The sequence below is a fragment of the Spea bombifrons genome, chromosome 11 (genome assembly GCF_027358695.1).
Source record: "Spea bombifrons isolate aSpeBom1 chromosome 11, aSpeBom1.2.pri, whole genome shotgun sequence".
In the NCBI taxonomy this organism is placed as follows: Eukaryota; Metazoa; Chordata; class Amphibia; order Anura; family Pelobatidae; genus Spea; species Spea bombifrons.
In genome coordinates this window covers 37,457,933-37,482,969 of record NC_071097.1, presented here as the reverse complement: position 1 = coordinate 37,482,969, position 25,037 = coordinate 37,457,933, and the positions used below count along the sequence as shown (strand labels likewise).

At 44.2% G+C, this 25,037-nt stretch overlaps 2 protein-coding genes across 2 annotated transcripts; both read right to left on the bottom strand.

The window, feature by feature from the left end:
- Nucleotides 1–755: 755 nt before the first annotated feature.
- LOC128468583 (pancreatic triacylglycerol lipase-like) lies at nt 756–12,941 on the bottom strand. The gene is made up of 13 exons (XM_053450338.1): nt 12,898–12,941; nt 9,825–9,876; nt 9,583–9,737; nt 8,655–8,780; nt 8,194–8,328; nt 4,916–5,024; nt 4,525–4,644; nt 3,958–4,077; nt 3,748–3,866; nt 3,276–3,402; nt 2,615–2,726; nt 2,209–2,376; nt 756–978 (listed from the first exon to the last, which is right to left on the bottom strand). Exons 2-13 carry the CDS (start codon nt 9,874–9,876, stop codon nt 915–917), a joined length of 1,407 nt encoding a protein of 468 aa, XP_053306313.1. The 5' UTR covers nt 12,898–12,941; the 3' UTR covers nt 756–914.
- Nucleotides 12,942–18,402: 5,461 nt separating this feature from the next.
- LOC128468584 (pancreatic triacylglycerol lipase) lies at nt 18,403–22,940 on the bottom strand. Its single transcript, XM_053450339.1, has 10 exons — nt 22,902–22,940; nt 22,339–22,387; nt 22,104–22,258; nt 21,531–21,656; nt 21,211–21,345; nt 20,698–20,806; nt 19,878–19,997; nt 19,406–19,525; nt 18,805–18,923; nt 18,403–18,696 (listed from the first exon to the last, which is right to left on the bottom strand). The coding sequence occupies exons 2-10, from the start codon at nt 22,385–22,387 to the stop codon at nt 18,586–18,588; spliced, it is 1,044 nt and encodes a 347-aa protein (XP_053306314.1). The 5' UTR covers nt 22,902–22,940; the 3' UTR covers nt 18,403–18,585.
- Nucleotides 22,941–25,037: the final 2,097 nt, after the last annotated feature.

Here is a 25,037-nt window from a genome sequence, read left to right as displayed (position 1 = left end):
CGTCAGGTTATGTCCGTGGAGATGCGGACGTAGATAGAAGGGGAAGATGGGGAAGCGGTCGGCAGAAACGCAAGTGGCAGAGAAGGTAGGGAAGCATTTAGGGAGAGTGTGAGAGTAAATGAGAATGAGTGTGAGTGAAAGGGCCCGGGTTAAAATTCAGAGCTTTTTGGTTTTCATTCGATTCGTGGGGAGTTCGTCTCGTTTCCGTGTCCTTGTATGGATTGCAGAATTTGCCAAAATTCGGTAAATTTATAATTTGTATGAATCAGAAAGCAGAAGCCTCACAGTTTGTTTCGGTGAAGCTGGCTCTGTTACCCACACTGCCCTCCTGTGGTAAATCAGAGTACTGCGTCTGCTGGGCAGCGCGTCTTCCTGGAAGAGTCATTCCATTCGCTGCTGCCCTCTGGTGGTTCTTTAGGGTTCTGCGGTCGCTGATCATTTCGAATGATTTGTTCCTGAGTAGAGGGGAGCGGAGCGAGTCCGGAACCTGATCATACATTTCAATTATATGAATGCGAGAAAAGTACCGGCAAGCGTCCATACTGACGGTCACAGGGACATTACCCTTACGAGGGGAGGGTTTGTACTCTTTGACTACAGCTGTCAATATTATTCTTTACTGACTTATATAGCGCCGTCATATTCTGTGATGCTGTACAAGGGTTAAACAGGCGAAGGAGGAGACAACGTATCGAGTGACATAAAAGAAGGAATGAAGGAAGCGCCATCGGAAATAAACGCCTCCGACACAAACAGAACGCAAATCTTTTTTTAATGACTTTAATGGAATTTAAAGGAAAAGAAAAGTTGTTTTCTCTCGGTGTCTCCTGGAGACAGAAACTTCTGGATTCCTCATAAAATGTGCAAATAGGATCTTTATTCCCAAAAGCCGGAAGCCAGAAATGATGGTTTTTTTAACAAGGGTTTAGGGTCTGGAGGATCTCCTCTCTGACGGTTCCGCTGCCGCAGAACTTATACCTGGAAAAGAAGAGAAACGTTCAGGCGTTTGATCTCACGCTGACCGGCAACCGGATCCGGAAGGTTATTATTTAGCGCGTTTCCTGCTAAAGAAGACTTTCTGGAGTTATTATTATCAGGAATATTATTATCATTATTATCATGAATATTATTATCATTATTATTATATTATTTTATTATTATCATGAATATTAGTATCATTATTATTATCATTATTATTATTATTTTATTATCATTAATATTATTATTATTATTATCAGGAATATTATTATCATTATTATTATATTATTTTATTATTATCATGAATATTAGTATCATTATTATTATTATTTTATTATCATTAATATTATTATTATTATCAGGAATATTATTATCATTATTATTATATTATTTTATTATCAGGAATATTAGTATCATTATTATTATTTTATTATCATTAATATTATTATTATCAGGAATATTATTATCATTATTATTATATTATTTTATTATCATTAATATTATTATTATTATCAGGAATATTATTATCATTATTATTATATTATTTTATTATTATCAGGAATATTAGTATCATTATTATTATTTTATTATCATTAATATTATTATTATTATTATCAGGAATATTATTATCATTATTATTATATTATTTTATTATTATCAGGAATATTAGTATCATTATTATTATTATTATTTTATTATCATTAATATTATTATTATTATGAATTCAGATGAGGCACACCTTTGATTTAGGAGGTGTGGTTAGAGGTGTGGCTGGGGGCGGGGCTTTGTGCCCTATTGCTATCTATTTTTGAGGCATTTAGAAGAATAATGGATTTTAATTTTATTTAAATGTTAGGCTCAAGCTGTGTTTTACCTAAAATTTGCATTCTTTTCTTTTATTTAAACGACTAGAGGGATTATTCAGAACCCTCCTTAAGCGTCAGATCTTTTTCCCAGCACCTTGGAGGAGCGTCCAGCATGCGCGGGGTAATCATCACCGCCGCTTCCAGTTCTTTCCAGAACCAAGGTTCCTAACAACCCCCCGGCACATGAGCAGAAAGTGCTCCACTAGATTGTAATGAGAATCCTTTCCTGCCAGTGACTGATGGGAGTGGGGGTTCCGCTGCGGCTCTCGAGAGATTATCGGGGAAAGTACCGCTAGTTTTATCTTCTTCTTGTCGGTTACTTTAATATCCATTTATTTTAGTGATTTTTAAGTAAAACTCTTACGTTCTTCCGTCTTTTCCGTATTGCACGGTTGCAGTTGAGGCCCCCAGAGTGGGCAGGAGGGGGTTAAGGACATTGTTGTTCCAGACAAATTTCACTTTATTGAGGGGTCCGACGTCGGTCTCGACATCAATGTAAGCCGTGTAGGAGTTCCCGGTGTTGATGTAACCGCTTTATGTGAGAAAAAGAGCGAAAAAACGAATTATCCATTTTATTTCACTTTCTATGTATAAAAAAGGGAGAGATAAAGAGGAGAGGGTGGGGGGGAGGGAGAGAGAGAGAGAGAGAGGAAAAATATCGAGGAGAGAAAAGAGGAGAGATAATATTTTATGAATGAGTCTCATTAAGATCATTTAGTTGACGTTGAACGAGAATCGCTGTTCATGCGCAGCCCGCCGGCTTCACTCACTTGTATATCTGGTACTGCCGGGTGTTTCTGGAGCTCCCGTATAAAGCGATGTGGAAGAATCCCTGAGTATTCAGGCTGCCGGCGATCTGGACCGTCACCCTGTATCTCCAACCTGCGGGAAGTCGCAGGCGGTAATAACATGCGCCGGCCGGCCGGCCCGTGTCCCGGGGTCAGAGGGGGGAGGCCGTCCGTCCGTCCCGGGGTCAGAGGGGGGAGGCCGTCCGGCCCCCTGTCCCGGGGTCAGAGGGGGGAGGCCGTCCGGCCCGTGTCCCGGGGTCAGAGGGGGGAGGCCGCCCGTCAGTCCCGTGTCCCGGGGTCAGAGGGGGGAGGCCGCCCGTCCCGTGTCCCGGGGTCAGAGGGGGGAGGCCGTCCGTCTGTCCGTCCCGTGTCCCGGGGGTCAGAGGGGTCAGAGGGGGGCGAAGTCTACGCTGCCTCTCATTGGAGGCTCAGCTGCTTTATGTTGAGTAACGATTGGCCATCTCGGTCAATGTATAGATTTGGAGGACACAACGCATCCATATATTATTTGAGACAAATCATGGAGAAGACGACCACAGACCCCGGGCAGACCCTGCCCCCGTTTGCCCCGTGCCGGGGGATAAAAAAATAGTTCCATGAAATATTTTAGATAGAATGCAAAAAAAACCAACAGAAAACCTACGTGAAAAGTTCCTGGCGTCTCCGGTTTTGAGGTAAAACTTTTGGCTGCTTGACGTGACTCCAGAATATCTGTCTGCGAAGTGACCCATCAAGGGGCAGCCACCGGAGGGACAGGGGAATCCGCCTCCCTGCAGGGGTGGAAGAATGATATCAGGTTCCTAGATCTAAATCCTGAGAACCACGAAAGACAACGGGGATCCAGTCTCCTGTCTATCATATTATAAAGACTCAAACCATAGTCCACAACCATGCATGCTTAATCCCCTCACTGTATTACCCTCTACCACTTCTGCTGGGAGGCCGTTCCACTTATCTACCACCCTCTCACACACATAGTGTGATCCTGAATGAATTAGACCTGTGTTTGAGCTGCTCCATACTTGTCTGTTTTAATCAAGCTTATCCCCCCCCAGGCTGCCGGCCGCCCCCCTGCCGGTCCCGTCAGGAAGTATTTATTGCCCCTAGTAGCTTACAGACTGGAACGAGCTGTAGGAAGAGGCAGGGAAGCCGATGAAGCCGTCTGAAGTGGTGATGCTATCCGTGTAATATTTGTAGCTTCGGAGATGGTTACAGGCCACAAAGTCTCGGGTTCCTGGGGAAAGTAAATAAAGGCGTTATGACATCATAGAGCAAAGTATCCGCTATTATTGTAAAATATCGTGAAAGGGCAGCAGTGTCGTTACCTTGCCAAATTCCATCAAGATCCACGATCTGGGAAAGGGCGTTTTTGGCGCACCCCGGCATCTCTTCTCCTCCGTTGGGGAAGAAGTCCAGGTGGCCAACGGCCTGGCTCATCCCTAAACCTGCGCCGCGATCCGGCGATGGACGGGGGAGAGGGAAGGGTTAAGGACTCGTTCCATGTCATTAAACTTAGATTTAGGTCAAAACATCGGATTCTTCACCTAACTTCTACTTTCTGCTCAAACAGGCAGAACCCCTAGGGCTGCGACCAAAACTAATGGGGTGAAAAGTGAGGACCTGCTTAATGTCGGCGAGGATCTCAGAGGGCGAGTGAACACTCAGCATCGCATGGACCACGACAGACAATGGGGGCTTTATTGATTGCCACCCAATGGTCGTTGCCAAGGGGGTAGATAATGGCTGCACCGTGCCCCCTACCCCTGCTCTTCTTGCTTTGGGATGGAGGGGGACACATGCCTCCCCTGTATATATAAAGTATATCTCCACCCCGACCCCCCGGGTAATGGGCAGGAATTGGGGGGGGTTAATGCCCCCAAATAGGGTTTTACCTAGATTGGGAATCATCGGCGCCGCGTCCGTATGGATGACGTCGACAAAGGCGGCATCTGATGGATCGAGTCTGACCTCGGCGGGGGTCCCCTGGAAGTACGGCTCGGCGGGGTCCAAGCCTAACGGGGAGAAATAACAAAAACACAGGAGGCGCAGAATTCTCCGTTATTTCTTCTTTCCGCGGCTTCTCTGACGGATCTGAAATTACTTTTTTTCCCTTTGCTGCCCGAGGAGTAGAAACGCGCAGGTTTGCAATATAACGAAGGAAAAGTGCAGCCATTTTTCATGTCCAAAAAACTGCATTTTTCTTCAACCAAACCGCAGTCATTTTTTGTAAGGGTAGAATTTCTGAGCCGAAGGGGTTAATGGCGTCTCCGGCGCGTCACCTACCGGTTATTCTGGGGATTCCCCGCTTTCTCTTTCCGACCTCGCCGGCCGCGTGGGCACCGAGACTGTGGCCGATGACGTGGACTCGGGATGGAGAGTAGCCGAAGTTTGTCTAAAAATCATTTTTAGGAATGAAACCAATTATGGGCAAAAAACAGCAGCAATAAACAAAAAACGACGTCTACGAGAATTCTATCAGTGACCCCGTCCTAATAGTAAAGGTTTTCAGGAATTCCAGTACTTTCTGCGGGGATCCCCCCCCCACAGACCCCCTAACTGCACGCAACACAACATTAATAACATGCGGGGGGGGGATTGGTTTCATTCCATCTGAAGAAGAGACCTCTGAGGTCCCAAAAGCCCTGCACCCGTTTCTATGATGACCCAATGGAATCCGCTTTGCTCGTTTTCCAGGTGTTTGGAATACGGAATTTGTGTGATTTATAAATATCTCAGATGCCGGCATTTCTGTTAATGTGTAAATGTGTTAGTGTGTGTTATAGTAAGCGTGTGCGTGTAAATGTGTGTTATAGTGAGTATGTGTGTGAGTGTGTGTGTGTGTGTGTTATAGTGAGTATGTGTGTGAGTGTGTGTGTGTTATAGTGAGTATGTGTGTGAGTGTTATAGTGAGTATGTGTGTGAGTGTGTGTGTGTTATAGTGAGTATGTGTGTGAGTGTGTGTTAGTGTGTGTGTGTGTTATAGTGAGTATGTGTGTTAGTGTGTGTGTTATAGTGAGTATGTGTGTGAGTGTGTGTGTGTGTGTGTTAGTGAGTATGTGTTAGTGTGTGTGTGTTATAGTGAGTATGTGTGTTGGTGTGTGTGTTATAGTGAGTATGTGTGTGAGTGTGTGTGTGTTATAGTGAGTATGTGTGTGAGTGTGTGTTATAGTGAGTATGTGTGTGAGTGTGTGTGTGTGTTATAGTGAGTATGTGTGTAAGTGTGTGTGTTATAGTGAGTATGTGTGTAAGTGTGTGTGTGTGTTATAGTGAGTATGTGTGTGTGTGTGTTATAGTGAGTATGTGTGTGTGTGTTATAGTGAGTGTGTGTTATAGTGAGTATGTGTGTGAGTGTGTGTGTGTTATAGTGAGCGTGAGTGTGAGTGTTTGTTATAGTGAGTATGTGTGTTAGTGTGTGTGTGTTATAGTGAGTGTGAGTGTGAGTGTGTGTGTTATAGTGAGTATGTGTGTTAGTGTGTGTGTTATAGTGAGTATGTGTGTGAGTGTGTTATAGTGAGTATGTGTGTGAGTGTGTGTGTGTTATAGTGAGTATGTGTGTTAGTGTGTGTGTGTGTTATAGTGAGTATGTGTGTTAGTGTGTGTGTTATAGTGAGTATGTGTGAGTGTGTGTTATAGTGAATATGTGTGTGAGTGTGTGTGTGTGTTATAGTGAGTATGTGTGTTAGTGTGTGTGTGTGTGTGTTATAGTGAGTATGTGTGTGAGTGTGTGTTATAGTGAGTATGTGTGTGAGTGTGTGTGTGTGTTATAGTGAGTATGTGTGTTAGTGTGTGTGTTATAGTGAGTATGTGTGTTAGTGTGAGTGTGTGTTATAGTGAGTATGTGTGTTAGTGTGTGTGTTATAGTGTGTGTGTGTGTTATAGTGAGTGTGAGTGTGTGTGTGAGTGTGTTATAGTGAGTATGTGTGTTAGTGTGTGTGTGTGTGTGTTATAGTGAGTATGTGTGTGAGTGTGTGTTATAGTGAGTATGTGTGTGAGTGTGTGTGTGTGTTATAGTGAGTATGTGTGTTAGTGTGTGTGTTATAGTGAGTATGTGTGTTAGTGTGAGTGTGTGTTATAGTGAGTATGTGTGTTAGTGTGTGTGTTATAGTGTGTGTGTGTGTTATAGTGAGTGTGAGTGTGTGTGTGAGTATGTGTGTACGTTAGTAACTGGGGGAGTTTTGGGCAGAAAATTTCCAGAATTATCACTCAGTAATTATTTCATTTCTTCAATGTTTGGATCTAAAAGCCCCCAATGTGAAAAATATGAAAACGTCTCCGATCGCAGAGTTACAGCAACAGATTTAGTCACATGGCGGTCACGTTCCGGTCACATCGCGGTCACGTTCCGGTCACATCGCGGTCACATTCCGGTCACATCGCGGTCACGTTCCGGTCACATCGCAGTCACGTTCCGGTCACATCGCGGTCACGTTCCGGTCACATCGCGGTCACGTTCCGGTCACATTGTGGTCACATTGCGGTCATGTTGTGGTCACATTCCGGTCAAATTGCGGTCACATTCCGGTCAAATTGCGGTCACATTCCGGTCACGTTCCGGTCACATTGTGATCACATTCCGGTCACATTGTGGTCACATTCCGGTCACGTTTTGGTCACATTGTGGTCACGTTCCGGTCACATTGTGGTCACATTCCGGTCACGTTCCAGTCACATTGTGATCACTTTGCGGTCACATTGTGGTCACATTCCGGTCACGTTGCCGTCACGTTCCGGTCACATTCCGGTCACATCACGTTCTGGTCACGTTCTGGTCACATTGCAGTCACTTTGCGGTCACGTTCCGGTCACATTCCGGTCACATTCCGGTCACATTGTGGTCACATTGCGGTCATGTTGTGGTCACATTCCGGTCAAATTGCGGTCACATTCCGGTCACGTTCCGGTCACGTTCCGGTCACGTTCCGGTCACGTTCCGGTCACATTGTGATCACATTCCGGTCACATTGTGGTCACATTCCGGTCACGTTTTGGTCACATTGTGGTCACGTTCCGGTCACATTGTGGTCACATTGCGGTCATGTTGTGGTCACATTCCGGTCACGTTCCGGTCAAATTGCGGTCACATTCCGGTCACGTTCCGGTCACATTGTGATCACATTCCGGTCACATTGTGGTCACATTCCGGTCACGTTTTGGTCACATTCCGGTCACATTGTGGTCACATTGCGGTCATGTTGTGGTCACATTCCGGTCACGTTCCGGTCAAATTGCGGTCACATTTCGGTCACGTTCCGGTCACATTGTGATCACATTCCGGTCACATTGTGGTCACATTCCGGTCACGTTTTGGTCACATTGTGGTCACGTTCCGGTCACATTGTGGTCACATTGCGGTCATGTTGTGGTCACATTCCGGTCACGTTCCGGTCAAATTGCGGTCACATTCCGGTCCCATTGTGATCACATTCCGGTCACGTTTTGGTCACATTTCGGTCACATTGCGGTCACATCGCGGTCACATCGTGGTCACGTTCCGGTCACATTGCGGTCACGTACCGGCCACGTTCCGGTCACAGTATAGTAAAGTGAGGCTTTCTACGCACCGATAGGAGGTTGATGAAATACGCCACCTCCGCCCCGACCACGCGGATGTTGTTTGCCGCCTGGGTGTAGAGCGTCCGGGATCCGCCGCTCCAGTCGATGCAGAAACAGTTGATGTCCTCGACTTGTAACATTGTCTGCCGAGAAATATCTTATATATTACTAATAAATGATGCATTTACTGCTCGTTCCGCCGGCAGCGGACAACCGCCCTCCAACCCCCCCAACCCCCACAAACAACCCCCCCCCCGTGCGCGGCACGATTCTGTACGATGGCGGAACGTTTTTGGAAAGTCGGCGGATCTCAAGCGCATTCACCTCGCTCCCAACCACAAGAAATCTGCAAACTAAAGGCGTAATAACAGAACAGCTTATATTTCATGCACTGTCCAGGGTTCTCACTCCTCAGTCCGAGCTGCCCCCCCCCTGCACTTTCTCCCAAAGGCTCGCACTCTCTCCCCACCTTGCACATGTCGGTCAGCCAGTTCTCCTCTCCTTTGTCGATGAACCCGTGAATGATGAAGCGGCTGTTTCTGCTCGTCTTAAAGTTTGACGAGGAAATCGTGGAGGGGTTTATAGCGCTGACCTCCTGCGAGAAACACAACGACCGTTTCACAGATTATTATTATTTATTATTATTATTAATAGTGCATTTCATTTATTAGTAGTAGTAGTAGTAGTAGTATTACTATTATTATCATTTTTAGTATTATTATTATTAGTAGTAATATTATTAATGCATTTCATTTATTATTATTATTATTATTTTATTATTATTAATGCATTTCATTGATTTATTATGATTACTATTATTATTATTATTATTGTTATTATTATTATTATTATTATTAACAAGGGCAAAAAACATTTCTGGGCAGAAATCCCAGGGCATCCATAATCTACCCCAGCTTGTTTTCCATGTCCCCCTCCATCTCCATCTCTCCCTTTTATTCTCTCCTCCCCATCCATCTTTTATCTACGCTTCCCCCCAGCCTTTTATTCTTTCCTCAGCTTTTCATCCATCTGTACTCACAGAGCGTTAATATGATGTCATTATGGCATCATGGAGTTAATATGATGTCATTATGGCATCATGGGATAAATATTATGTCATCATGGCATTGTGGCGTTAATATGATGTCATTATGGCATCATGGGATAAATATTATGTCATCATGGCATTGTGGCGTTAATATGATGTCATTATGGCGATGGCCGCTCATGGTTCCCCTGGAGGTACCGGCTCTGCTCGTATTGAGTAGATCCCCAACGATTGCACCTTCTGATCCCTTCAATGACCCCTCAGGTGTGATGTACCCTGGGGGGGTAAGTGGGGCTGCTGGAGCCCCCGCCGTTACCCCTGGGGCGAGGCGCTTGTCGGGGCGGCGTACCTGAAAGCTGCTGGGGTTCTCTCTCGTGAACATCAGGAAGCGAGTGTTGATCTTTTCGGGGGACCATGGTAACTTGCTTATCGGCCTCTCCACCGTCCCGGCCCACGGGACGGAGTCTGTAAAACAGCCGATCCGGGAAAAGCAGACCTCTCCTCCTGCCAACACACGGATACACGCGTTTTACACGCGTGTCCAGCGATAACACGACATACGCACTCGTGGCTCCTGAGATGGCTTCTTACCTTTCACAGCCCCGGCGAGGAGGACGAGCGGCCACCACGACAAAGCGATCATCTGCAAGAGAGACGCCGCACGGTCATTCACCGCGCTCGCTACCGATACTCGCCGGCGGCTCGGAAAACCAACAGATTTATAGAAATATTTTATCCGCGTTTATGGAGGAGCCGATCTTATCAAGAAAGAGGCAATAAAACTTTAATAACAAATTAACCCCGTAATCTCAGGTTTATCAGACGCGCGATATCAACGAGGCGCCGGTCCAGGTGGCTCTCGCCCAAAACTCATTCTCCAGTCCGACAGGTTTCATCTCCGGGACCAAACCGGCAGGATATATATATCGTTATATACCCCAATATATATATATATAACATTATTTACCCCGATATAGAGCGTTATATAACCCAATATATATATATATCGTTATACACCCCAATATATAACATTATATACCCCAAAATATATATATGACGTTATATACCCCAATATATATATATATAACGTTATATACCCCAATATATATATATATATCGTTATACACCCCAATATATATCGTTTTACACCCCAATATATATATATAACGTTATATACCCCAATATATATATATATCATTATATACCCCGATATATGGCGTTATATACCCCAATATATATATATATATATATATCGTTATACACCCCAATATATATATATATCGTTATACACCCCAATATATAACATTATATACCCCAATATATATATATATAACATTATATACCCCGATATATAGCGTTATATACCCCAATATATATATATAACATTATTTACCCCGATATAGAGCGTTATATAACCCAATATATATATATATATATATATCATTATATACCCCGATATATGGCGTTATATACCCCAATATATATATATATATATATCGTTATACACCCCAATATATATATATATCGTTATACACCCCAATATATAACATTATATACCCCAATATATATATATATCATTATATACCCCGATATATAGCGTTATATACCCCAATATATATATATAACATTATTTACCCCGATATAGAGCGTTATATAACCCAATATATATCGTGATACACCCCAATATATAACATCATATACCCCAATATATATATATAAAACATTATATACCCCGATATATAGCGTTATATACCCCAATATATATATATATCGTTATACACCCCAATATATAACATTATATACCCCAATATATATATATGACGTTATATACCCCAATATATATATATATCGTTATACACCCCAATATATATCGTTTTACACCCCAATATATATATATAACGTTATATACCCCAATATATATATATATATCGTTATACATCCCAATATATATCGTTTTACACCCCAATATATATATATAACGTTATATACCCCAATATATATATATATATATCATTATATACCCCGATATATGGCGTTATATACCCCAATATATATATATATATATCGTTATACACCCCAATATTTATAAATAACGTTATATACCCCAATATATATCATTATATACCCCAATATATAACGTTCTATACCCCAATATATATATATATAACGTTCTATACCCCAATATATATTTATATCATTATACACCCCAATATATATATATAAAGTTATATACCCCAATATATATATATAACGTTATATACCCCAATATTTATCATTATACACCCCAATATTTATCATTATATACCCCAATATATATATATCGTTATACACCCCAATATATATCGTTATACACCCCAATATATATCATTATATACCCCAATATATATATATATCGTTATACACCCCAATATATATCGTTATACACCCCAATATATATTTATATTCCAAGTCTCTTTAAGTTTGATTATATTATTTAAGTGTCTGGAAGGAATTTGCCTTAATTGATGAAAACTCACCTCAAAAGGGAAAGAACTTGGATTTCTGCCAAAACATCTAAAAATGATACTTTTGTGGCAAATTATTCACCTTAAAGGGACAGGTTAATGATGCAGGAAGAAGAAAGCATTTGTACGAAGTCTAATAGAGATTCTTTAGGAAACGGGGAAAATTTATCACTTACCTGAGTTAGACGTGGACGCCCCCCCCCGACAATTCCTGCTCCCCATTGGCTACTTCAAGCAGCACGGGGGGGGTGAATATATTATATGGGGGGGGTCTCCTGCATGGCGTTTATCTGGGAACGGGGGGGGGCAGTAAATGGGGGTAGAGGTTTGGGGACACCCCAATAATTTAAAGAGACCTCAGCATTCGTATTCATGAAAGTACAGAGGACGGCCGGGGGGGGGGGGCTTTAATTACCTCCATTTGGTTACTTTTTCTGCAGCAAACCCAGAAATGTGTGAAAATTCTATTAATTAACCATTTCCAGGGACCAAAACATATACCGACACTAACAAAAAAAATTGTACCCTTTCAGTGCCGGTACATGTTTCATGAATGTCCATTGGCACTGAATGGGTTAACCTATCCGTGATTTTGTGTCTTTAATCTTTTCTACACATTTGCTGTGAGATTTTTTTTTTAACTTTTTTGAGCAGCGTTAATTCCCCCCCCCCAATTACATATATTTGTTAATTTCTTTGCTTTGCTTTGCTTGCTTGGGAAGCAATAGTTAGTTAATGGTGCACCCCCCCCTACAACCCCCCTACAACCCCCCCACACACCTCATACATAAAAATATTCATTTTCTAGCAGAATCTTAAAGGGAAAAGTCTTAATAATGGAAATTCTTGCTGTTCAGTTGCTATAGCGATATATTATAATTATTATTAGTTTATTAATTGAGTTATATATCGGCATCATATTCCGCAGCGCTGTACAACGGGGTAAAAGCGAAGTAGGATGCTGCTTCTGGGATGGGAATTTATGCCGATTTACTATTAAAAAAGGAAAATAATAATTTCAGAAAATTCCCCCAAATAAACAGATTATGATTTTTTAAACAAATAAGGAAGGGAAATTGACCCGGAACGCAGTGGGTTAAACGGATTGCGATTAATTGCGTTTTTTATCATTTTGATTATTTGCCCTGGAATTGACTCACCGTCTCGGGAAGCGTCTGGGAAATGCCGTCACACGAGGAGCCGCTCGCCAAATATACGGCGGGTGGGAGGGGAGAGTCCTATCAGGTAAACTCTCACTCACAGCCGAGTAACCTTCGCCCCCCCCCACGATGCACTTCAACTCCCAGCAGCCAAAAGCCGGCTGAGCTTGATGGGAATTAAAATAAAAATCGTTATTATTAAAACTCAAGAAAAGGCTAATGATTTACATAAAAAATGGGGGAGAGCGCGGCAGCTGCAGTTTAACGTTAATAAATGTAAAATAATGCAGATTCGGGGCCCCTGCGCTGTCAGCGGTGACAGACGAGAGGGGCTTGGGGGTTATTATTTCTGAGGACTTAAAAGTAAGAAGGCAATGCATCAATGGGGAGGAAAAAGCAAGCAGTAGGGTGGGACTCGAATCTAACACTAGAGAGTCAGAGGGTGAGATGGAACGGAAGAAAGTTTTATGCTACTGAGAGGGTGGTAGATCAGTGGAACAGTCTCCCAGCAGAAGTGGTAGAGGGTAATACAGTGAGGGGATTAAACATGCATGGGATAGACATACGGCTCCTGAATCTAAGACGAGACCAACGACTGATTAAGGTTTGAGTCTGTCTATCTATCCCTGGGTGAGCGGCTACACTCCGGGTCTGAGACCCCTTTATCTCCTGTTTTTGCCTCCGGCTTTGGGCTCCGGGGTAATTCCCCCGAAATCTGAATTATACTTGTTTCTGGGTGAGGATATGTATGTAGCAGATCATGTAGCGTAACTTGGGGTGCATTTAAAGTATTTCGGGGACCGCGGACATCACTTGAGATATCAGTATTTATCGTGTCTGACCAGACTTGCCCCGGGGTGGGGTGGGGGGGGCAGTTTGGTGTTCAAAGTCTGCAAGGATCGGCGTCTTCGCTGCCTGTCACTGAATGGCGAAAGATCCACCAAAATGATCTTTGGAACGAGACGCTGCAGAGGAGTTTATTGTTCTGCCAGAGGGTCGAGTAGCAGATCTTTGCAGTAAATGCGCGGAGCGTCGGGTAGCAGATCTTTGCAGTAAATGCGCGGAGCGTCGGGTAGCGGATCTTTGCAGTGAATGCGCGGAGCGTCGGGTAGCAGATCTTTGCAGTAAATGCGCGGAGCGTCGGGTAGCGGATCTTTGCATTACATGCGCGTAGCGTCGGTTAGCGGATCTTTGCAGTGAATGCGCGGAGCGTCGGGTAGCGGATCTTTGCATTACATGCGCGGAGCGTCGGGTAGCGGATCTTTGCAGTGAATGCGCGGAGCATCGGTTAGCGGATCTTTGCAGTGAATGCGCGGAGGGTCGGGTAGCAGATCTTTGCAGTGAATGCGCGGAGGGTCGGGTAGCAGATCTTTGCAGTGAATGCGCGGAGCGTCGGGTAGCAGATCTTTGCATTACATGCGCGGAGCATCAGGTAGCAGATCTTTGCATTACATGCGCGGAGCGTCGGCCGCGTCCCGCTGTTTTTCTTTATTATTTGTGTTGGAAAACATATGTCTCAAACACAGGAGGAAGCCAAGGTCACCGAGGTATTTTTTGTCATCGCCTGATTCTAAATTCGTCTGTTTATTGAAAGCTCGGATTGATCGACGGAGTCTGCGATATAACCAAGGACTCCGTAAAACATACACAGAGGGCTTTAACCGCTCCATCGCTACTATCACCCTCAGCCGGCCAGCAGCAGATCCGACAGACATGGAGTCCGCCAGCGGCTGGATGGACACATTTACATAATATTAGGCTTTTTCACATAAAAATACATTATGACTCCTAGCGAGAGCTCCAGCGCCGAGAATCGACGAATAGAACGCGTTACTGTGACTAACATTTTCACTTGCACCAGAAATCCGGTATTTTCAGAAAAACGTGGATTTTTTACGGTGGTCTTACGACAAAGTTGCACCCCAATTTATCAGCCATACTACAGGGGCTCCGTTCTGTGGCCCCGGGGGGTTCCCAGCCCAGCATGTTTATCACCTCTATGTTTGCCGCTTGCGGTTTTCGTGCCCAACCATAAAATACGTGGAACGGATCCAGGATCTTCGGCGTTTATTTAATCTGAGAATCTGTTTATCAGATGGGGGCCGGTAATTCCGTGTTGTGTAATTTCAGGGAGTTCAAGGTGCGCCGTTATATAATCAACAGAATCGATAAGAAATAATATAGACAGAAAAACACAATAAACCCCGGCTGAAAAAAACCAAAAATCAAATGAAATTGTGTTTTGAAAGTGTTGTGTTTAGATCAGTCAGTCTCTATGGGCTCTAATGCCTTCATGCCCCTGTTTTCTTCCCTAATGCACCTCTCCCCTCCCCTGTTCCCCACATTCCTCCCCCGATGCCCCTCTCCCCTCCCCTGTTCCCCACATTCCTCCCCCGATGCCCCTCTCCCCTCCCCTGTTCCCCACATTCCTCCTCTGATGCCCCTCTCCCCTCCTCTAATGCCTCTCTCTCCTGCTCCAATGCCCCTCTCTCCTCCCCGGATGCCCCTCTCCCCTCCTCTGTTCCCCACATTCCTCCCCTGACACCCTTCTCTCCTCCCCTGATGCCCCTCTCTCCCCCTGATGCCCCTCTCTCCCTTGATGCCCCTCTCTCCCCTGATGCCCCTCTCCCCCCCCCCGATGCCCCTCTTTTCTAGGAGGTCAGAATGTTTGCGGGGTATGAGGGGATCGCAGGGTTCTACAGCCCTAAAAGCCCCGATAATGTGTATAGAAACAGCAGGGAACGGCTTTATAAAGTAAAATGTCTATTTTTCATGTTTTGTCTCGTATTTTTTGTCAGCGCGGTCAGTGGGCCGTTTCTCCAAAGCAGCCATTTTGTTTCCTGCAACTTAAAGTAAAAGCTGACCCTGAAAAATAAGATCTAAAAGAGCCAAAGTTTTTCATGTTTTTATAGCTCTGATGCAGGTTATTTAAAAGCTTTTATAATTTGTCGGTTTTATCAAATAATCCAAAGCCGTTGGGTTTCTTTGGACCCTCAATGCTTTTCGTGGACATTCGGTATCCAGAAGTTGCTCCGTTTTAGACCCGGAGGGCTTCTCTCGGGGCCACAGCATGGAGGTGATCTCTGTCTCTCAATAGCTTCTGAAGTCAAGGAACCTAAGTCATTTCTTATGGTTTTTCGGACATTGTTGTGGTCTTGGGGGGACGGTGAGGACCCCATGGGGAAGATGCGACCACCGATACCCTACCCACAGGAACCAACACAGAGAGGGGCAAAGCTCATCATCATCAGCTGGTGGTCTCTTCGATAGAGTGACAGGGTGATAAAGGGGCCCCCTGGACCAGTAGGGAAGGGGGTCATGACTGCTGGCTCATGCTCAGGGCATAAGTCAGGGTCCTTTCCATTGGTGGGTAGCTGTAACATTGTTGCAGCTATTAGGGTTATATTGGGGGTAAGAGGTGAATCTTACCTCTTTCTCCTTTGTCACCGGCTACCTTGCAGACGTTCCCCTCCCGCCCGCCCTCATTTTGCGTTCTCAATCTGGTGTTTAATTTACGCTCGTTCTGGTCTGTCCGGTTATTTATCTGTTTGTTACCTTTTTATTTCAACATGTTTTTGTTTATTGTCACGGCTGCGGTCTGGGTCCCCTGGCCAGCACGGAGTTAAAGTAAGCAGGGTATGTTTGCCCATAATGGGCTTGGGGAGGCGCGTCCCGTGGCCGGCTGATGGCACCTACGGGGCTAGGACTCTTGGTTCATGTGGATATTATCTGCCTGTTGGGCTTAGTGCTTAACAGCTGGCAGGTGGTTTTAGGTTTGGTTGTGTGTTTCACCGCTGGCCTGGGGAATGTTTATTCAAATGTTAATAAAGCCCTTTTCCCACCAATGGTGTCTGTGTCTTTATTTGGGGGGATATGTTGGGGTTAGCTGGGTGTTGAGTTTCTTGACCCGGGCTATGGGCTTAAGCAGTCATGACTTCATCAGAGTCCTTATTCGGTCTCAGCAAAGTGGCCACGAGCAGTGTTCCCTTTAAGCTGTGCGCTTCTGCGCGCGCACATAGCTTTTTTAGAGAGCGCACACGTCCAAAAATTGTGCGCACAACAGTTTATCCCCAAAAAAAGAAAAAAATCATATTTTTTGGATACTTTATGCGGCGCGGATGTTGTGCGCACCAAATTTTTGCTCTGTCAAAATGTTTGCACAAGAGAAATTTTCTGCGCACGCCAACTAAGAGAAATTAGATGGAACATTGGCCACGAGGTCAGCCACGAATGCTAAAAGTGTCACGACTCCTGATTTTAGCGTATTGGACAGCTGGACCTCTGAGAAGAATTCGCTTCATGTTGGGTGTCAGGGTCACAAAGCCGACAGAGGGAAGCCCATTTCTCTTGAGCTCCACATTTGAGAGACCAAGTTACCTCACCGTATGACATCAATCATCCTAGTAACCTCACCACATGTAACAAACATGTCATCGGGGTCTCTGCATCCCGGGGGTCTAGATTTATCATTTTAACTCCCTCACCCCAATTAGCAAGGCGAGTTGCCGTGACTTTATATTTTGCAAGTTACAGCTTAACTCAGCAGACCACTTGAGTAGATCCAAGGGATGTGAGATGTTCAGCTGGGCCTAAGTTTAACCATCTACAAACCCCAACACCTCTGCCAAAAGCCCACCTTAACCCTGCAACCCATTCCTCCATCTTCCCAACCCAGCAACCGGACCCCCAGCAAACCCCCAAACCACTTACAAAAAGGCTTCCGGACTGGACCAGGAGATCTCCGGATCCATCTATCCCTGTTCTGGGGATTATGATGTTCCTGTTCCTGTGTTAGGTTAACCCTTTATTCCTGTCTATCCAGCATGGGCATTCCTGATCTATGTGGCATTTTCTCACTGGTTTAATTTCTTAAAATGTACGTCGTTCCTGTCTCTCCTCTTTTATTTTCTCTGTTTCTGCTCCGATAAATATTTTCTCCTATACCTGCCCTCTTGCTGCCCCGTCCGCTCTAACACAATATTTAACATTCTCTCCTACAGCCTACAACACAATTCTCCATCCCCCTCCCACAATCCCTCCCTCGCTTAATGCCCCTCTACCACCTGCCCCTGTGCTGTCTTACTATATAGGAGACAGGTTATAACCCGATCCATTTACCCCATATTATATCAAACCACTAGAGGGCACCAACTCTAATCCCTTCACTACCCGCTACGCTCTAAATCTTTCCAGTCCTTTCTCTATTCTCTTTCTTTAACCTCCGTGGAGATCTCTCCGAATTCTGGCCGCTCACATATCTCTCTCTGATTCCACATCCACCACCCTTTCTCCATAGCTTATGCTTCTCTATTCACCGCTCCCTCTAGATTGTAAGCTTGCGAGCCAAGCCCGCTTTACCTAACGTAGCGGTTCATAGTTTTAACGGACCCTTTGAATGTAGGGACTGTAAGAAGCGCTTGTCGGTGCTATATATATATATAAATAAATGATAATAATATAAAATAGAATATAGTATTGTACTGCATGACAATAATGAGACAAAAGTGCATTATTACGCTTTATTAATGCATTAAACACGACTTATTAATTTATTTCAATGCTGTTTCTTTGGCTTTATTGAGATATTCATGGCCAATAAATGTAATTATCTCTCGATGTCTGTAAAGGTTTGTTATTCAGCCGATGCTGTCGGAAATGGCTCGTTTCCGTTTGGGGTTAAACGCCGGATCACGGTGTGTTCAGATAAAACACTTGGCTGGAGGACGTCACGCCGCGGTAGCTCTCGGCGTAGTGACCCATCTTTGGACACCCGGCGCTGGGGCAAGTTCTGCAGCCGCCCTGCGGGGAAAAAAAGAGAAAGAGGTTGATCCACCAGGAGCTAGAAGGAAAGCTGGGCTTCCGGGGGTTAATCACGTAGATGACTTTATACAAGCTCTCGACACTTACCGACTGGTAGGTGGAATAATTAGAACAGGGGTAGCTGACGAAGGTGCTGGTGTTGGTGATGCTGTCGGTGTAGTACTTGATGGCGCGCAAGTGGTTACAGGTAACGTAGTTTACGACACCTGTGAAATAACACGATGTGCATTCATTGTTTAAACGGATTATTAATGCATAAAAACAGCCTTCATGGGGATCGCTAAATACGTAACAAATCCCTTTACCCAAAACTGGTTTCCTTGGCATTAATATTAACCTCCCGGCAGCGGCTGCCATCATTCCAGCACAGAGCTTTGTTAAAAAATGGGTTAATTTTCCCATCCTTTCACCTCCACAATGTCTCTTAATTCATACACCGCTCCAAAAAGCTCACCGTTTTTGAGTTTTATCAATGGAAAAGACTTTAGGATGGCCTGGAATATTATTATTATTATTTATTGTTTTATATAGCGCCGTAGCGCAGTACAAGTCTGTGACATCTTCTCCAGCCCTAACATCCATTCTACTCTCATAAGTCTCTTAAAAAAAAACATTTATAATCAAAATGTTATCCTCTAGCGCTTCCTACTTATAATGAATTCCTAAATATATGTGAACAGAAACTCACCGTTCCAAATATCCTCCACATTAACGTTTGGAATTTCGATGTTCTGTGGACATCCAGGCATATGGATCCCACCGTTGGGGAAGAAATCCAGGTGGCCAATGACTTGACTCATTCCAAAACCTGAAAAATGTGTTCAGAAATATTAAATTGACATAAATGACGCTAAACCGCAATCCCTCCGTACAGAATATTTAAGGAGGAAGCCTTTGGGGTGAAGCGGGGTACAACGGGTGAGAATAAAGGCCTCGGCCTCCCCAATACGCTCGCCCTTAGTGAATCCTCGCTCCACACGTTATTTCTGTTTATTAAATGATTTTGATTTTAATTTCATGGGAAATGCTAGTTTGGCTTTTAGATCCCTCTGACATCGCAACTAGTTTTTAGTTTAGCAATTTTAGCAACGTAAGGAAGACCCAACCATCAGGATAAATATCCAACTAATATATATATAATATATACCGTATATACTCACCTAAACTGGGGATCAAAGGACCGGCATCGGTGTGGATGACGTCAACCAGGCCAGCGTCAGACAAATCCAAGCGGACCTCGGTAGGAGTGTTCTGGAAATAAGGCTCAGCTGGGTCCAGTCCTTAGAAACAGGAGAGACGGCGCTTATGGAAAAGTTGGGGGATTTTTCTGTGCTACAAAGGAAGAGAGAGAGAAGGCGAGAGAGAGAGAGAGAGAGAAAAGAGAGGGAAAGAGAAAAGGAGAAAGCAAGAGAAGAGTGAAAGAGACAAAATGAGAAAGAAAGAGATAAAGAGAAAGAAAGAGTAAAAGACAGTGAAAGAGAAAAGGAAAGTAAAAAAGAGAGCGAGAGAGAGCTGCACCGTGTGACGACGGCCCGAGTCCCGAGAGACAAACTGAGGGTGAATCCCACCCGGAGGACTCACTATATTCCAACATCAAGACCAGAGATAAGCGTGACAATGCTGACACGATACGCTTTCTTTCATTTATGACAGATCAGATCCTGATGAGGAATACGTTCTCCTGACTCCCCAATAGTGATTGTGGTGAATGATAGTGAATGATAGTGATTATGGTGATTGTGGTGATTGATAGTGATTGTGGTGATTGATAGTGATTGATGGTGATTGTGGTGATTGATAGTGATTGATGGTGATTGTGGTGATTGATAGTGATTGTGGTGATTGATAGTGATTGATGGTGATTGTGGTGATTGATAGTGATTGATGGTGATTGTGGTGATTGATAGTGATTGTGGTGATTGTGGTGAAGAGGAATCTGAATATTAGAGTCCGTTGAGGTTCTGAGCGCTTTGGCCTCACCTGTAATCCTGTAGATTCCTCTCTTTCTCTTGCCGGCCTCCCCTGCGGCATGCGCGCCCAAACTGTGCCCGATCAGGTGAACATTAGATGGGGAATAGCCAAAGTTTTTCTAGTGAAAAAAAAAGACAAATAAATGACGATGATGATGATTCTGAAATAGAACCCACCTGGCCTTAGGGGTCCCAGAGAAAATAATCACAGACATCGGGGGACTCATTTCTAAGCATAGAGCCATTTCTACAAATCACGCCGTTCTGGATAAAATATTATCAATTTCGCATTTGAAATACAGATTTGTAAATATTTGCAAATTGTATGTTTGGCAGACCACTCTTTGTTATTAATAAATAATAATAATAATAATAATAATAATAATAATAAATTAATAATAATACACTTTACTAGAGTAATATTTTTGCTAATAATAATATAAAATGCATTAGAAACCTTGGAATTTAGAAACTGTATACAGAAAGTTCCCAGAGAACTAAACGTCAGAATTCGTTATTTTACCGAGAGGATGTCCACAAAATAGGCCACTTCTGCCCCCACGACGCGGATGTTATTTGAGGCCTGGGAGTAGAGCGTTCTGGAGCCGCCGCTCCAATCGACGGCGATGCAGTTCACATCCTCCACCTGGAAAAGCCTCTGCGAGAAAACCGGGAAAGGGTTACAAAGGGCCGCGTTTTCTATAAGGTACCCCCTACAGAGACCCAGACTTGCCAGAAACCACAGATATTATCCGCCTTTAATACAAAATGTTGAGAATTGGGATCCTTCCTGTAATTTGAAAGATTTCGGAGAATGATGGTGGAAACGTTACGCGTTCTCACCCTGCAGATATCCGAGAGCCAGGCCTCCTGCCCGCTGTCTGTAAAGCCGTGGATCACAAAGCGGGTCTTTCTGGAGGTGCGGAAATTGGAGGAGGAGATGGAGGAAGGGTTGGTGGCGCTGATGGTCTGGGAAAACAGGTGTAAAAGAGTTAAATGACATATCTGCAGATGCAAACATGAAACCAGTGACATCATGGCGCACGATTGGCTCACATGACGGGAAAGCCAGGCGTGATAATCGTTCAAACTTTATTACTTTGGTAACTTTTTGTTTGCAAAACACTGAAGGGAAAAACAGCCTAAGAGTTACTAATAAAAGAGATTCTGAGACCGGGAAATATTTCTGCTAAAGCCGGGTATTTTGGCCAAAGTCTCATTACATTTCTGTCTCATATTCTGAAGTCCAGGTCCGGCTCAGACTCAGACTCAGACTCAGACTCAGACTCGTCCGCATTACACTCAATGACTGAAATATGAGGCATTAATGAGGACGCACTCAAGGAGTTCATGCTCCGGCTCGGTAGAATGTTGGGGAGTCAGAGCGATCTCCGTGTTCCTATTGGCCGCTCTTACCTGGTAGCTGTTCTGATTGTTTCTGGTGAAAAGCAAAAAACGCGTGTTAATTTTTTCGGGGGCCCATGGTAATTTGGCGATGGGTCTTTCTACCGTTCCGGCCCAAGGTTTAACATCCGAAAAACACCCGATTCTGCTGTAGCAAACCTCGCCGGCTGCAACGACAATAGGAAGATATTTATTACATCATAATAATGTACATGTACACTAGAAAAAAAAATATATATATCTTTACCTTTTACTGATCCCAGGGCAACAAGAAACAACCCGCAGAGAAGCAACATCTAGGGGGAAAAAGATTCCTTTATTTACAGTTTGTGAAACGTGCCCAAAATCCATGTTTTTACGGTGAAAAAAACATTTTACTTTATAGGTTTTATTGCAGCGGAAAATGACGAAAGAGCAGGGTTTTTACCCAAATACAAGCTGAACGGCGCTTTATTAAAATATCCCTGAACCAGATCAGTAAAGAGTTCATTGAGTCCAAAGTGCTGAATTTGTGGCCAAAGCCTCGAGAGTTAAAATGTTTCTTTTGTTACTTTTGAGATTTTGGCCTCATAATTCAACATTTTAGGTATGAAGGCTGGGTGCGCTCGGTTTTTTAGATGTCGACCCCCCAAAAATGTCTAATTTATGTAAGTAAAAACTTACATAAAAAACCGAGCATTGGGGGTCTTTGTACGTATTTGCCGGGGGGAATAAAAGCCGCCGCCCAGCGCTGGTATAAAGACAGACGAGATTCCATCAGACGTTATATCCAGAATATTTATATTTATTGTAAGTTTGGTCTTCACTCACCTCGGTGTCTTCAGCGGCAAAGTCGAAGTGCTCGGCTGGGAAGCCTGCGAAAGGTATATATATATATAATGTGGAGCCCGGCGGAGGAGGGGAGACAACCGACCCCCCCCGACCCCCCCCCCCACGAGAGCTCCATTAATGATTAAAGAACCTTCATCCCGTTGCTGTTAATCTTGATGTTCGGTAATAACAGATGTCCCCCTGTAACTAAAACACCTGCAAATACTAAACTCACTCCAGCACCCACTCACACTAACACCATGCACTTACACACACACACTCCCCTTCTCTCCCTCACTCCACTAATCCCAGGCTATTCCCGGACATTTTAGTAACATACGCTGACGCACGCTAACACCATGCACTTACACGTAGACACCCCGCGCTGCCAAACCCAACACATAAATCTAAGAAATAACATCGATAAACGTCAATAATTAACAAAAAAACATAAAGCCTGCGAGGCGAACGCGGAACAGAGACGGACGAGACGGCCAAACCTGAGGCTCCCGGCACCACCTACCAGGACCCCCCAAATCTGTAATCTACCCCCCAGCTGTGACAGCAGAAATACCCCAACATAACACAACAAACAGGGAGGGCAAACGACACAGGGTAAGGGGGCTACAAAATGCCCCTCAGCCTCGTGTCACAACCCCTTAAATAACTACCCCCTAAACCCCACCCCCAAACTGGCACCAAGGCCTAGCCTTACTCGAGATCCCAGTCAGGGCCCACGCTGGCCCCCATGGGCAGCTATATCATATAATACCACACACTCACTCTACCACCATACACACGCACACAGCGTTCCGCTCTCCCATCACCAGCGCAGCGTGCCGGCTCTCCCCTCTCTCCCCCTTCACTACAGTTTGTGCTTTGTGCTCCTCGGTTACCGGCCCCCTTCACTTAACCCTCCCAATGCCCCCAAAACACATACAATTACCCCCCCAATCCACAAATAATAAATGATATATATATATATAAAAAGGGGTCCACTGCCAACCAAAGAGGTGGGGGTGATGATTGCCCCCTCTTCCCCCTCCCCATGTGCAGTGGGGCAGGGGGTGATCCGCTTTGTGGATATCGGGCGATTCGGGTCTCTCTGTAGTTTAAAAAAGACCCACAAGGTCAGCACTTCATATGATTTGTTGGCTGAGCGTCAGCGGAGATAACGCAGAAACACGCAGCGGCTCTCTTTATATAACATCAAATTCCATCAAATTACATCAAATTCCATCAAATTACATCATATTACATCATATTACATCATATTACATCACATTACATCATATTCCATCATATCCATAAAACCCCCGACCGGCACGAAACAAAAAATACAATTAACGGACATTTTCATAAGGATTGGTGAGCAGCGGCTACCGAGGGGAACGAAGGGTTACACGACACAGGGACTCATTCACTAAACGCAGAGCTTCAGGAGAGGAGCGTTTCAGCTCCTTATCTTCAGTATTTATTATGCCATCACTGGCAGGTTTCCCTGGCAAGAAGACTAAGCTGGCCCTGTATAATGTATGATTCAACAGATGAAGAAATGATTTACCTATACATTATACAGGGCATCTCACTGATTTCTCTATACATTATACAGGGGGCCGGTCACTGATATATCTATACATTATACAGGGGGCCGGTCACTGATATATCTATACATTATACAGGGGGCCGGTCACTGATTTATCTATACATTATACAGGGGCCGGCTCGCTGATTTATCTATACATTATACAGGGGCCGGTCACTGATTTATCTATACCATTATACAGGGGCTGGCTCGCTGATTTATCTATACATTATACAGGGGGCCGGTCACTGATTTATCTATACATTATACAGGGGCCAGTCACTGATTTATCTATACATTATACAGGGGGCCGGCTCACTGATTTATCTATACATTATACAGGGGGCCGGTCACTGATTTATCTATACATTATACAAGAGCCGGCTCACTGATTTCTCTATACATTATACAGGGGGCCGGTCACTGATTTATCTATACATTATACAGGGGGCTGGTCACTGATTTATCTATACATTATACAGGGGCCGGTCACTGATTTATCTATACATTATACAGGGGGCCGGTCACTGATTTATCTATACATTATACAG